The sequence below is a fragment of the Salvelinus sp. IW2-2015 genome, linkage group LG23 (assembly GCF_002910315.2).
Source record: "Salvelinus sp. IW2-2015 linkage group LG23, ASM291031v2, whole genome shotgun sequence".
Classification (NCBI taxonomy): Eukaryota; Metazoa; Chordata; class Actinopteri; order Salmoniformes; family Salmonidae; genus Salvelinus; species Salvelinus sp. IW2-2015.
In genome coordinates, this window is record NC_036863.1 from 20,133,213 (window position 1) to 20,149,524 (window position 16,312).

The following is a 16,312-nucleotide window of genomic DNA, read 5'->3' on the forward strand; positions in this document are numbered from 1 at the left end:
ATTGTCATCGGTTTAAAAAACATATAACTCCTGTTTAATATTACAATAATATCAATAATATTCAAACAACTCCCCGCCTCCAAATCTAATATATATTTTTTCCACTATCTCACCTTCAGAAAGCTCCATTAGAATGGATTCACAGATGATCTTTTAACTGTTCGTTCTGATAACCCTTCTGGGTTGTTGGCCTGTGGRGTTTGTAGTTGCGCTAAAGCAGTGCGAACAGAGGAGAAAATATCTGTTTCACTAGACTCGTTCCGCGGTCGTATCCCTAACGAGAGATAGTACGGAATGAGTTTACAGAGCAGGGGTGACGTTTTTTTCCCCGGGCCGTATCCTGTATGCTAAAAATGGGCCTGGAGTACCCGGAGGGGGTGTCGAGACACATTCTGTCTGCTTGTATTGCATTTATGCTTCATAGCACCTTAGGGGTAGCAACTTGGGGGGTGTCCGATGTAAATTTATAGACCGGGGTGGGGGCACCGTTAGTATATGCGCTGATTAGAAATAACAATGTTTTAACCCCGGGGGTCAGTCTAGACATATAGTACTCTTTCTGGGGTGTTTGACTTTTTAGCCCCCACATCCTCGGGGGTGAGATGAATTCGGATTTGAAAGGCATGTGTGTTAATGAATCGAAAGTGCCCATTTTAACCTCTAACGAGTCACCCTCCCGGATCCGGGATCCTCCTCATCAAAAAAGCTGACTAGCATAGCCTAGCCTAGCGCCACAGGGATATCATATAATATAATTTCATGAAATCACAAGTCCAATACAGCAAATGAAAGATAAACATCTTGTGAATCCAGCCATCATTTCCGATTTTTAAAATGTTTTACAGCGAAAACACAATATATATTTATATTAGCTCACCACAATAGCCAAACACACAACGCCATTTATTCACCGCCAAGATAGCTTTCACAAAACCCACAAATAGAGATAAAATTAATCACTAACCTTTGAACAACTTCATCAGATGACAGTCTTATAACATCATGTTATACAATACATTTATGTTTTGTTCGAAAATGTGCATATTTAGAGGTATAAATCGTAGTTTTACATGTGCAGCCACCGTCACAAATAGCACCAAAACAGCCAGAATAATACAGAGAGCAACGTGAAATACATAAATACTCATCATAAACCATTTATGAAAAATACATGTTGTACAGCAAATGAAAGATAAACATCTTGTGAATCCAGCCAAAATTTCCGATTTTTTAAGTGTTTTACAGCGAAAACACAATATATATTTATATTAGCTCACCACAATAGCCAAACACACAACGCCATTATTCACCGCCAACATAGCTTTCACAAAACCCACAAATAGAGATAAAATTAATCACTAACCTTTGAACAACTTCATCAGATGACATTCTATAAACGTCATGTTATACAATACATTTATGTTTTGTTTGAAAATGTGCCAATTTAGAGGTACAAATCGTGGTTTTACATTGTGAATACGTAGCCATAATGCACCAAATTGTCCGGAGATATTTTGGACAGTCACGTAATCTAACCAAAAAAACTCATCATAAACTTTACTAAAAAATACATGTTGTACAGCAAATGAAAGATACACTGGTTCTTAATGCAACCGCTGTGTTAGATTTTAAAAAAATAACTTTAGTACAATGTACAGCATGCAATATTGTGAGACAGCGCCCAACAATTCTCTGCCTTGTTGGAGCCAACACAAACCACAAAAATACGAAATAACATCATAAATATTCTCTTACTTTTGATGATCTTCCATCAGAATGTTGTGCAAGTCCTAGTCCTAGTTCTAGTTCCAGAATAAATCGTTGATTTGTTTTAGAATGTCCATTTCTTCTGTCCAATTAGCAACTTTGGCTAGCCATGTGGAGGGCACATGGCTAAAAATTCCAAAAGTCTGAATAAAAAAAAGTCGAATAAACTGGTCAAACTCGGTTGAAAATCCAACTTTATGATGTTTTTCTCATATGTATCCAATAAAATCCGACCCGGAGCATTTCGTCGTGTATACCTAACGCATTTCAGAAGACAATGTGGGGTTCCCTGGTGCGCAGTTGAATACTGCCAATAGAGCAGACCTGTCACCCCAAAAGCTCTCATTCGGTCTCACATCAAGCTAGACACCCCATTCAACATTCTACTGCCTGTTGACATCTAGTGGAAGGCGTATGAAGTGCATACATATCCATAAATATAAGCCAGTTGAATAGGCAGGCCCTGACACAGAGCCCCATTTTCAGAATTTTCACTTCCTGTTTGGAAGTTTGCTGCCAAATGAGTTCTGTTTTACTCACAGATATAATTCAAACAGTTTTAGAAACTTCAGAGTGTTTTCTATCCAATAGTAATAATAATATGCATATTGTATGATCTAGAACAGAGTACGAGGCCGTTTAATTTGGGCACGATTTTTTCCCAAAGTGAAAATTGCGCCCCCTATTAAGTTTAAGAGATGCCGACACACTTTTTGATGGGGGTAGGCAGATATCTGTACATACAGTTTGCATGATAGTGTAAACCTTGGTTTCAAACGACCCATGCAGAGACCCCCCCACCCCTTTGTTTTTGAAACACACACACATACACGCCAGCACACGCATACACCAACGCGCACGCACACGGCTTTTCAGAAATTATTTTTCTCCGGGACAGGCTTAGTGATAGAGCGAAAAGACAGAACCCCTTCGTTAAAAGGTGAGATACTGCTTTTAAAGCCATTTATTTTATTCAAAATATTTAGTACATACAGTTTAAAGCATGTTATAATTAATTAACCAATTTTACGGTGCAATATTGAAATATGCACAAATGTTTTATTTATAAACATTGGTGTACAACAGGAATACATCATTACCAGACATTACTACACTTTTAGTAAGCTTTAAATGTTTATAACTATCTGTTTTAGGAAAGACTGTATTCGTATAAAATAAGACATTGTTTTTTTTAAGACATTGCATTTCTCCGCGACAGACCGGGGCGAGAGAGAAAACGAGAGATTCCCGTTCATTAAAGGGTGAGATACAATTTATAAAACCATTTATTTAATTCTAAATCTTTAGTACATACAGTTTAAAGCATGTTATAATTAATTTTTAAAAATGTACTATTCCTTTTTTTTACAGATAAAGGGCCTGGTTATAGGTGTTGACATCCTGCCGTTTCCAATTCCACCCAAGGCCCAGCTCTAAGTTTTCCAGGCATAAAGTAGTTCACATCCAGACAGGCTTTGGAAAATACATACGAACTAGCAGATTTTTTGTAGCAGCTCTACTATATCTGTCATGTTACTGTGGTCTTTTTAAAAGTCAATAAACATGTGTGTAGAGTGTACACTTTTGTTTCAAGGTAGATTTGTTTAAGCCCACCAAGAAACACCTGATTTATCCCACTGCATTAATTAATAAGATCGGTAGAAAATGAATCTGTTTAAGTCATAAGTAAAGGCCTTTCAAAAAAAGGCTGTCATGATTGACTGTGACTCATATTTAACACGTATTGCTTGTTACAGAAGACTACTGTTGTACATTGATTATCCATTCATCCCTGTTACACCTTGATGTTTTGGCTCTCTATGTCTGTACATAGTGTGAAATGCGGTTTCCCTAAAGTTATTACCCCCTAAACCTGAATCTGAAATTAACTTTATGATCTTTTCTTAACCCTATTACTTTGGGGTTGTAATCTACCTCTTTTAAAATCCCCCCGGTGTACATGCACCGAACATCCATAGGCTGGAGCCACTTGGAAGCTCGGTGCATGTACAAATAAAAAGAGAACTAAATAGGAAACTCAGTGTGTTAGGCCGAGAAACATTATTTAGATGGTTGTTTTATTGTTGTTGAAAGCTTGAAATGTACACAATGAGAAGGGACTTTGTTTCTAACACTCCTGTAGAGACATACATACACACACACACACACAATCCCCCTCCCAGACATTCCTGCTTCATAGACAACAACCCTAAGGGCATTAAAATAGGGTGGGTGTGGGGTCATACTCTTTGAAATGTTCAAACACATCCCCCCCCAGTTGAAAGAGGTCCCTAGACATCAATCATCATGACAACTTCAAAGGAATATACGCATTATATACATAAATTCACACTCACTCTAAGGCGTGAGAACAGGAACAGGATGCCCATATATGGGCATAAGCACGTGATAACTTCCCGCCAGGATGTCCTGACCGGATGCCCAAATATGGGCATGCACACGTCATCCGGACATAGGGTCATAAATGAAACGTTTGACGTGTGCCGTCTACTTTATTCTCTCTGCCGGGTTGTGACAAAGAGCTCATATAGGACCAGGGCACAAATAATATAATCAATACATTTGCTMTTTATTTAGCCATCTTACATATAACATTTGATTTGTTCATCGAAAATTGTGAATAGCTCACCACAGGTTAATGAGAAGAGTGTGCTTGAAAGGATGCACATAACTCTGCAATGTTGGGTTGTATTGGAGAGAGTCTCAGTATTAAATCATTCTCCACACATAGTCTGTGTCTGTATTTAGTTTTCATGCTAGTGAGGGCCGAGAATCCACTCTCACATAGGTACGTGGTTGCAGAGCGCAACAGTGTCTTAACAGCACGATTTGCCAAGGCAGGATACACCGAGCGCAGCCCTACTCTGAGCGCAGACATCTGGCAGTTGCTCTGATTAAATCAATTTTTCATAGAACCGCTTGTTGCAATTTTGATGACTCTCTCTTGTTCAGATATCGGTAAGTGGACTGGAGGCAGGGCATGAAAGGGATAACGGATCCAGTTGTTTGTGTAATCTGTTTCGGAAAGGTACCTGCATAATTGCGCACCCAACTCACTCACGAGCATCACTATATCACATTTGACATAGTCCGTAAGCTTGAGTTCATTTGCACACAAAAAAAATCATACAATGATGGAAAGACCTGTGTGTTGTCCTTGTTAATGCAGACAGAGAAGAGCTCCAACTTCTTAACCATAGCCTCAATATTGACCCGCACATTGAATATAGTTGCGGAAAGTCCCTGTAATCCTAGATTCAGATCATTCAGGCGAGGAAAAAACAGATAGGCCAGTTATGTGAGAAACTTGTCATCATGCAAGCGGTCAGACAAGTGAAAATTATGGTCAGGAAAGAAAACTTTAAGCTTGTCTCTCAATTTAAAAAAATAAGTCAATACTTTWCMYCTTGATAACCAGCSCACTTCTATATGTTGTAAAAGYGTTACATGGTCGCTGCCCATATCATTGCATAGTGCAGAAAATACACGAGAGTTCACAGGCCTTGCTTTAACAAAGTTAAGCATTTTCACTGTAGTGTCCAAGACATCGTTCAAGCTATCAGGCATTCCTTTGGCAGCAAGAGCCTCTCGATGGATGCTGCAGTGTACCCAAGTGGCGTCGGGAGCAACTGCTTGCACGTGCGTTACCACTCCACTATGTCTCCCTGTCATGGATTTTGCACCATCAGTACAGATACCAACAAATCTTAACTTCTTATGGTTGCATCCCGCTACCGGGATCGATATAACAACAGCCAGTGAAAGTGCAGGGCGCCAAATTCAAACAACAGAAATCTCATAATTAAAATTCCTCAAACATACATGTGTTTTATATAATTTTAAAGGTAATCTTGTTGTTAATCCCACCAAAATGTCCGATTTCAAATATGCTTTTCAGCGAAAGCACTACAAACGAATAGGTCACCACCAAACCACAATAAGCACAGCCATTTTTCCAGCGAAAGATAGCAGTCAGAAAAAGCAGAAAGAGATAAAATGAATCACTAACCTTCGATTATCTTCATCAGATGACACTCATAGGACTTCGTTACACAATACATGCATATTTTGTTTGATAAAGTTCATATTTATAACAAAAAATCTGAGTTTACATTGGCGCGTTACATTCACTAGTTCCAAAAACATCAAGTGATTTTGCATAGCCACATCGTTTCAACAGAAATACTCATCATACATTTAGATGATAATACAAGTTATACACATGGAATTATAGATATACCTCTCCTAAATGCAACCGCTGTGTCAGATTTTAAAAAACTTTACGGAAAAAGCAAATCATGCAATAATTAATAAGCCCGTGCTTCTACACCTGCATTGCTTGCTGTTTTGTTTGGTTTTAGGCTGGGTTTCTGTACAGCACTTCGAGATATTAGCTGATGTACGAAGGGCTATATAAAATAAACTTGACTTGATTTGATTTAATCTGAGACGGAGCTCAGAACAATAGCCAAATTAGCCGCCATGTTGGGGTCAACAGAAACCAGAAAATACATGATAAATGTTTCCTTACCTTTGATGAACTTCATCAGAATGCAGTCCTAGGAATCCCAGGTCCACAATAAATGCTTGATTTGTTCGATAATGTCCGTTATTTATGTCCAATTAGCTACTTTGGTTAGCGTTTTTGGTAAACAATTCAAAGTCACAAAGCGCGTCCACTATAACGTGACGAAATGTCCAAAAGTTCCGTAACAGTCAGTAGGAACATGTCAAACGATGCACTGAATCATCTTTAGAATGTTGTTAACATACATCTTGAAATACGTTCCAACCGGAGAATTAGATTGACTTCAGAAGAGCGGTGGAATGGAGGTCCTCATGTGAATGCGCATGTGAAAGCATGGTCAGCTCGTGGCAGACCTGACTAATTCCTGTCTCCTTCGGCCCCCTTCACATTAGAGTCATCAGACAAAGTTCTATTGACTGTTGACATCTAGTGGAAGCCGTAGGAAGTGAAAACTCAGGTTTTTGCCTGCCATATGAGTTCTAATATACTCACAGACATAATTCAAACAGTTTTAGAAACTTCAGAGTGTCTTCTATCCAATACGAATTAATATGCTATATCACTATATAGCAACTGGGACTGAGGAGCAGGCAGTTTACTATGGGCACCTCTGTGCACCTTTCATCCAAGCTACTTAATACTGCCCCTGCAGCCATAAGAAGTCCATTTGATGTCACAAAGCTGTCCAGTACTTTAAAAATATCCTCTCCTGTTGTCCCGGTTTCCAGTGGTTTGCAGAAGAGGATGTCTTCCTTAATTGACCCCCCATAAACATAACAGACATATACCAGGAGCTGTGCCAGGCCCGCCACATCTGTTGACTCATCCAGCTGTAATGCATAGACTTCACTGGCTTGCATGTGAAGCAGTAACTGTTTCAAAACATCTCCTGCCATGTCACTGATGCATCGTGAAACAGTGTTGTTTGATGAAGGCATTGTCTGTATACTTTTTGTTGGCCTTTTCCCCCAGCATTGTCCCAGCCATATCCGCGGCAGCAGGAAGAATTTAGTCCTCCACAATAGTATGGGGCTTGTCTGTCCTAGTCACTTGGTAACTCACCATGTGGAGTTGCAATCTACTGCAGAGATAGCTTGCAAAGTTCTGTCATACTTTCCAGGTCTATGCCCAAACAGTTCGAGCTTCTAAATTTTTAAAATTCATCTCTCCAGAAATAAGTCTCTCACTGTTGCCACCTGTTTATAGACCCCCCTCAGCTCCCAACTGTGCCCTGGACACCATATGTGAATTGATTGCCCTTCATGTATCTTCAGAGTTCGTTCTGTTAGGTGTCCTAAACTGGGATATGCTTAACACCCCGGCAGTCCTACAATCTAAGCTAGATGCCCACCATCTCACACAAATGATCAAGGAACCCACTAGGTACAACCCTAAATCCGTAAACATGGGCACCATCATAGATATTATCCTGCCCAACTTGCCCTCCAAATACACCTCTGCTGTTTTCAATCAGGATCTCAGCGATCACTGCCTCATTGCCTGCATCCGCTATGGGTCCACGGTCAAACGACCACCCCTCATCACGGTCAAACGCTCCCTAAAACACTTCTGCTAGCAGGCCTTTGTAATCAACCTGGTCCGGGTATCCTGGAAGGATACTGACCTCATCCCGTCAGTCGAGGAAGCCTGGTCGTTCTTTAAAAGTAATTTCCTCCCCATCTTAAATAAGCATGCCCCTTTAAAAAAAAATTTGAACTGAGAACAGATATAGCCCTTGGTTCACTCCAGACCTGACTGCCCTCGACCAGCACAAAAACATCCTGTGACGGACTGCAATAGCATCGAATAGTCCCCACGATATGCAACTGTTCAGGGCAGTCAGGAACCAATTACACGCAGTCAGTCAGGAAAGCAAAGGCTAGCTTTTTCAAACAAAAATTTGCATCCTGTAGCTCTAACTCCAAAAAGTTTTGGGACACTAAAGTCCATGGAGAATAAGAGCACCTCCTCCCAGCTGCCCACTGCACTGAGGCAAGGTAACACTGTCACCACCGATAAATCCACGATAATCAAGAATTTCAATAAGCATTTCTCTACGGCTGGCCATACTTTCCTTCTGGCTACCCAAACCCCGGCCAACAGCTCCACACCCCCCGCAGCTACTTACCCAAGCCTCCCAGCTTCTCCTTCACCCAAATCCAGATAGCAGATGTTCTGAAAGAGCTGCAAAACCTGGACCCGTACAAATCAGCCGGGCTAGACAATCGGGACCCTCTCTTTCTAAAATTATCCGCCGCCATTTTTGCAACCCCTATTACCAGTCTGTTCAACCTCTTTCATATCGTCCGAGATCCCTAACGATTGGAAAGCTGCCGCGGTCATCCCCCTCTTCAAAGGGGGTGACACTCTAGACTCAAACTGTTATAGACCTATATCCATCCTGCACTGCCTTTCTAAAGTCTTTGAAAGCCAAGTTAATAAACAGATCACTGACCATTTCGAATCCCACCATACCTTCTCCTCTGTGCAATCCAGTTTCCGAGCTGGTCATGGGTGCACCTCAGCCTCTAAACGATATCATAACCACCATCAATAAAAGATTGTACTGTGCAGCCGACTTCAGCGACCTGGCAAAAGCTTTCGACTCTGTCAATCACCGTATTCTTATCGGCAGACTCAACAGCCTTGTTTCTCAAATGACTGCCTCGCCTGGTTCACCAACTACTTCTTCAACGATGTCGCTCTTACTGTGGGTAATTCCCTGATCCACCTCTACGCAGACGACACCATTCTGTATACATCTGGCCCTTCTTTGGACACTTAACAAACCTCCAAACGAGCTTCAATGCCATACAACACTCTTTCCGTGGCCTCCAACTGCTCTTAAACGCTAGTAAATGCATGTTCTTCAACCGTTCGCTGTCCACACCCACCCGCCCGACTAGCATCACTACTCTGGACGGTTCTGACTGAGTATGTGGACAACTACAAATACCTAGGTGTCTGGCTTGACTGTAAACTCTCCTTCCAGACTCACATTAAGCATCTCCAATCCAAAATTACATCTAGAATCGGCTTCCTATTTTGCAACAAAGCCTCCTACACTCACGCCGCCAAACATACCCTCGTAAAACTGACTACCCTACCGATCCTCGACTTCGGCGATGTCCTTTACAAAATAGCCTCCAACACTCTACTCCGCAAACTGGATGCAGTCTATCACAGTGCCATCCGTTTTGTCACCAAAGCCCCATATACCACCCACCACTGTGACCTGTATGCTCTAAATCGGCTGGTCCTCGCTGCATATTCGTCGCCAGACCCACTGGCTCCAGGTCATCTATAGTCTTTGCTAGGTTAAGCTCTGCCTTAACTCAATTCACTGGTCACGATAACTACACCCATCCGTAGCACGCGCTCCAGCAGGTATATCTCACTGGTCATCCCCAAACCCAACACCTCAGTTGGCTGCCTTTCCTTCCAGTTTTCTGCTGCCAATGACTGGAACAAATTGCAAAAATCACTGAAGCTGGAGACTTATATTTCCCTCACTAACTTTAAACATCAGCTATCCGAGCAGCTAACTTATCGCTGCAGCTGTACATAGCCAATCTGTAATAGCCCATCCAATCTACCTTTCTCATCCGCATATTGTTTTTATTTACTTTTTTGCTGTTTCGCACACCAGTATTTCTACTTGCACATCTATCACTCCAGTGTTCATTTGCTAAATTGTAATTACTTGCTACTATGGCCTATTTATTGCCTTCCCTCCTCACGCCCTTCGCCCACACTGTATATAGACTTTCTTTTTTTCTATTGTGTTATTGACTGTACGCTTGTTTATTCCATGTGTAACTCTGTTGTTGTTTGTGTCGAACTGCTTTGCTTTATCTTGGCCAGGTCGCAGTTGTAAAGGAGAACTTGTTCTCAACTAGCCTACCTGGTTAAATAAAGGTGAAAGAAAAAATATATATAAGACTCTTCTAGCCCCTTCTTATTAATGATATATGTTGCTTTTATACATGCCTTACTACTCGAAAGTAGTCTTCATTCTCTCTCAAAAAACTCGCTTGGCTTATTTTTCAAATTGGCACGTTTTGTTTCTAAATGTCTGCGCAAGAGTGAAGGTTTCATCGAGTTGTGAGATAGTACTTTTTCACCTATAACCCACTGTGGCTGAGAAAAGGCACTGGATGTTAAATTATTTGACTAGGCTACCTATATTTGACATCGTGTTGTGATTTCGCTGAAAACTAGATGGTTTCATTTTATTTTTGGCAGTGAAACAAGGCTACTCAGGCGAGAGAGAGAAGAAAAAAAAAATCGCACCCAAATGTATAGCCCCGTTGGAAAATATAAATGGACTGTTTGAAAATGTGAAGAAATAAAAAAATATATATATATTTGGTGTACCCCCAGTTTGGGAATACCTGCATTAGGCTATAACTAGCAATGCAAATGGATATCTGATTCAAATAATATTACTACACAGATCATACACGTAACATTAGTTAGCAAGCCAGCAAGCTAACGTTTGCTAGCTAACAGCACGCTTTTACTTGCAATAAAACGACTCTCTGACAAAATTAGTAACTTATCTGAAAATGTAGCTACTCTTACCCGCATACATGGCAGACTAGAACCATTTAACTCTGTTTTGTTTCTGGCCAGCATTGTGTCAAGTAACTCCAGTTCACACAGACCGGTTCACACTGACCGTGGCTTGTGTAGAATGTAGCCCATCGCTTTTTCCATCTGATCTGTCGATAGCGCCTGCTAAATTCAGGGCATCAATGTTTTTAAGAAAAGCAGCAAACGTTCAATCTTTCAAAAACGGTGCGATAGAAAGGACTGTCAACACATACTGAACAGCTCACGTTATAAACAGCAAAAAAAGAAACGTCCCTTTTTCAGGACCCTGTCTTTCAAAGATAATTCTTAAAAATCCAAATAACTTCACAGATCTTCATTGTAAAGGGTTTAAACACTGTTTCCCATTCTTGTTCAATAAACCATAAAMAATTAACGAACATGCACCTGTGGAACGGTCGTTAAGACACTAACAGCTTACAGACGGTAGGCAATTGAGGTCACAGTTATGAAAACTTAGGACACTAAAGAGGCCTTTCTACTGACTCTGAAAACCCCCAAAAGAAAGATGCCCAGAGTCCCTGCTCATCTGCGTGAACGTGCCTTAGGCATGCTGCAAGGAGGCATGAGGACTGCAGATGTGGCCAGGGCAATAAATTGCAATGTCTGTACTGTGAGACGCCCAGGACAGTGCTATGGGGAAACAGGACGGACAGCTGATCGTCCTCACAGTGACAGACCACGTGTAACAACACCTGCACAGGATCGGTACATCCGAACATCACACCTGTGTGACAGGTACAGGATGGCAACAACAACTGCCCGAGTTACACCAGGAACGCACAATCCCTCCATCAGTGCTCAGACTGTCCGCAATAGGCTGAGAGAGGCTGGACTGAGGGCTTGTAGACCTGTTGTAAGGCAGGTCCTCACCAGACATCACCGGCAACAACGTCACCTATGGGCACAAACCCACAGTCGCTGGACCAAACAGGACTGGCAAAAAGTGCTCTTCACTGACGAGTTGTGGTTTTGTCTCACCAAAGGTGATGGTCGGATTCACATTTATCGTCGAAGGAATGAGTGTTACACCGAGGCCTGTACTCTGAAGCGGGATCGATTTGGAAGTGGAGGGTCCATCATGGTCTGGGGCGGTGTGTCATAGCATCATCGGACTGAGCTTGTTGTCATTGCAGGCAATCTCAACGCTGTGCATTACAGGGAAGACATCCTCCTCCCTCATGTGGTACCCTTCCTGCAGGCTCATCCAGACATGACCATCCAGCCATACTGCTCGTTCTGTGTGTGATTTCCTACAATACAGGAATGTCAGTGTACTGCCATGGCCAGCGAAGAGCCCGGATCTCATTGAGCACGTCTGGGACCTGTTGGATCAGAGGGTGAGGGCTAGGGCCATTCCCCCCAGAAATGTCTGGGAACTTGCAGGTGCCTTGGTGGAAGAGTACGGTAATATCTCACAGCAAGAACTGGCAAATCTGGTGCAGTCCATGAAGCGGAGATGCACTGCAGTACTTAATGCAGCTGGTGGCCACACCAGATACTGACTGTTACATTTGACCCCCCCCCCCTTTGTTCAAGGACACATTATTCAATTTCTGTTAGTCACATGTCTGTGGAACTTGTTCAGTTTGTGTCTCAGTTGTTGAATCTTATTTTCATACAAATATTTACACGTTAAGTTTGCTGAAAACAAATGCAGTTGACAGTGAGAGGACATTTACATTTTTTGCTGAGTTTACACAGAAGCATGCTACATGGCAGACCAAACCAAACGCATGTCCAGCCCATCCATTATTTCAGACAATCATGGCTGTCTTTTTCCATGGCTGAACCAACTAGGTTCGTAATTTAATTTGTTATTGTTATTGTTATTAAGGCACATGAAACGCTCCTGTGAAGTGGCGTGCGACATACACCTAGTTTCGTGAAACTAGTCACAAATGGTTAACGGTCCAGTCTGCAAGTATCCTAGTTTTAGAACAGCCTGCGATATGCTTTAAGAAATGTAAAATTCAGGGCACCAATGCACGATAGAAATTTWAAAAAACATAGTGCCGGTATTATGGGTCATATCTTTTTAACAGTAATCTCTCAAGCCGTTTTCTCTAAGGAAAAAAAGAGGGAGACTTGGCTGCAGAACCTGGGTATGAAATGTAGTGGGGAAAGTGGGAGGTTTGAGCGAAACTACTAATTCAAAGACAGTAAAATAGTCTATACTCAAGGGAGAGAAACATAGCTAGACAACTGTTTCACTATAAACTCAATGCTGCTATTGTTTTAAAATTTCGTAAAGCCGCATSTGTTTATTAACCAGGCAAAGGGTAGCTAACTAGAAGGCTGGTGGTGACTGGTTAGCTATGGGGAAGCAAGAACCGCTTGCACAATGTGTATAAGTGGAGGCGGAGCCTGTCTGCCCATACTCATTGCTTGCTCCCCCACAGCTCACCAGCTGATGCAGGCTGTGTGTGCCGCATCCTTCCCACTGCTAAACAGTATTGTGTGCTCATCAACGAAAATCTCTCAAATCAAAATATTTTGTCCATTCCCCTTAGTAGTCATATTTTAGTCATAAATATTCACCTTGTTTTAGTAGTCTGAAAATATATCTTTTTTTTTCTTTACTTCTAATTTTTTCTGGTTCTATTATTTATAGTCTTGTCAATTGCCACTGAAAAATAGGTGTTTGACAAATATTTGAGTCACTATTTTAGTTGACGAAATTAACAATGAATGACACTAAAGTACAAATAACTAGTCCATTTTTATTTATTTTACACCGTTTTATTCTGTGAGCGTCTGTTCAGGTCACATGACTTCCAGTAGCTCGACCCCTGAAACCACCACTGGGGAACAACCATCTTACAAGCCACAGGGTCATAGGATGGATGACATAACAGAGGGGAGAAACATGATTGAGACAATGGGGGCAACTGACACAGAGACATTTGTGTGAAGACAAATATAAAGGTCTAGATAGAGTTACAACACATTTTTAGGGTTGTAAAACTCCCTGGGCTGGCTAGCTATACAAGAGTAATACAAACAAACACACGCAAGCACTCTTTTACACAGGCGATGCAGATGACAAATTCCCACATTTCTGTATGATGAATACAGTTGTAGCTGCAGTTGACTGGTCTCTGAAAAACACAGCTCGAAGGAACATAAGTGCATATGAGGGAGTGAGGGTGGTTTCTGCTGAGAACACCTGCACTTCCTCAGTGATGTAGAGGTTGGGCACGTGTAGGAGCGAGAGAGATATTGCAGTTTGTGTCAGCCATCTGTACAGTAGTAGACTAGAGAGCAGGGGTGGTGCTAGACAAGCGCAGGGTGGGAAACTTAGGGAGCACTTTGCCTTGGGGGCTGGGTGGGTGTCCAAACTCTGGCGGGTGTGTTTGTCTTCACTCCCACCTCTCCTAGGTGATGGGGATGGGGCTTAAGCGCTGCTGAGGGCATCCACACCGGGCAACACTTTACCTGTGGGCAGAGAGGAAGGACATACAGGGAACAGTAGTGCGGTGACCATATTGTAAGAGGGAAACGAGGTACAACACGCTATTTAGAGTCGCACTCTTGCGACTTCGGTTGAAGTATCTACAATCACACCTGACAAGGCCAATGAAAATCGGTGCTGCGCCGGAAGCCCCGCCTTCCACAGGTGATAAGCATGAGGTTCAGATTCATTCCTTCAAATGTAATACCGGTCTTTACCGAGCCCAGGAACAGGTGTTGTACTTCATTCCCTCCTTCAGGGAACAGTAGTTATAGTCATAACATTACATTCCCTTTTAGGCAGTCAACTTCGGAAGAACATAATATGGGGAAATATAAATCACACCCAAAGCCAGCCCCAATGGATACTAAATGAAACTGCTAATGGCAGACCACCAAGACCTGACCCTGCCAGATGCGGCAGTCTGGGTATTGCGCACCCGGCGCACTGCCTAGTGACTTTCCCCTGTCCCAGCATTAAGCACACTGTGGGCTACACAGAGCAGTGACATCCAAGCGACAACACCTCACAAGTGTGTGGTGATGCCCAACTTGCTGCAGCACAAATATCTCCTATAGTCAAATCTCCTATAGTCAATGCTCAAGACGCAGTCAGCTGCCTGGCGGAGTGGACGCGTAGGAGATGGCCTCCACAGTCCAGTGGGAGATATGCTGCTTGGAGAGCACCCTGACATGAGCTGGATTAGCAAAACAGACAAAAAGCTGGTCACATAACCGGATATCCCGTGTCCGTTCAATGTACGTGCGTAAAGCTAGCACCGGACATAGGGCATGTAACCTCTGTTGCTCCTCAGAAGCAAAAGGAGGTGGTGAAAAAGTAAATAGCTCAAAAGCTAAGGACCTGACTTTCGGGGCAAAGGTCGCTTTTGGATGCAACGTCACCTTAGTCACCTGGGGCAAACTGAGTACAGGAAGGGTGTACAGATAACGCGTGGAGGTCCCCAACATGTTTAGCCGAGGCTCTGCCAATTCCCACATGACATGTTGAGATTGCAGCCATGTACACTTCTAAACATGGAGAAGGCCCCACCCCTGCTCGAAAAAGCTCCTGTAGGAACATAAGGATGTCCCTCACAGAACACTGAAAAAGAACAAGCCCTTTCTTTCGGCACCAGAGCTCAAACGCTTTCCACTTGTATGCATATAGCCCTCTTGTGGAGGGCGCACTTGCAGATGGAATGGAAGCCTCAAACCATCAGATTGTTCCTTTCAGGGGCCAGGCCCATAGGAACCAAATCTCTGGCCTCACGTGTCAAACCTGCCCATGCGCCTGGGACAATGATCTTCGTGAACCAAGGCTGCCTGGGCCAACGGGCAGCCAAAAGAATGAGTGAATGAATGAAGCCCTCCTGGCGCACTCTCTCCACGTGGGCTGAATCAGAACCACTAGCAGAAATGCGTAAAGGAGGGTCAGAGGCCACTGGTGTAGCCCCCATTTTGAGGAAGAGGGCCCCCCCTGGATAGCAGATCCGCACCCGAGTTGAGGCAAATGGGAACATGCATCACCCGAGTTGAGGCAAATGGGAACATGCATCACCCGAAGTGAGAGCAAATGCACACTGCTACACAGCTATAGGGAGCGGGCCAAGATGAGGAGGGGATGGACTGAGTCCCCATCGCCTGTTGATGTACTGTATACCACCATCGCCATGTGGTTGGATCTGACCAGCATATGCTTGCCGACAAACGGGAGGTGCCTGAGCGCTAAGGACACGGTCAGAAGTTCCAGGTAATTGATATGTCGGGCACTCTGACACTGTCCATACTCCCCAAATTGAGTAAACCTCGCACAGCGCTCCGCACCCTTGGGGGGGACGAGTCATGGCCACCTTGCGGGATAACACCTGGCCCATTAGACGGGGTTCTTTCCACTGGGCCAGTGCCCCGAAGGCCGGGGTTCTTTCCACT

At 43.0% G+C, this 16,312-nt stretch overlaps 1 protein-coding gene across 1 annotated transcript in view; it reads right to left on the reverse strand.

Annotated features, from left to right (window-relative positions):
* Positions 1–13,639: 13,639 nt before the first annotated feature.
* Positions 13,640–16,312, reverse strand: part of LOC111950397 (phosphoglycerate kinase) — a 38,745-nt gene continuing 36,072 nt past the window's right edge. Inside the window, exon 11 of the mRNA XM_023967941.2 lies at positions 13,640–14,368. Coding sequence (XP_023823709.1) covers positions 14,328–14,368 — 41 coding nt within the window. The 3' untranslated portion in view covers positions 13,640–14,327. The remainder of the gene's footprint in view (positions 14,369–16,312) is intronic.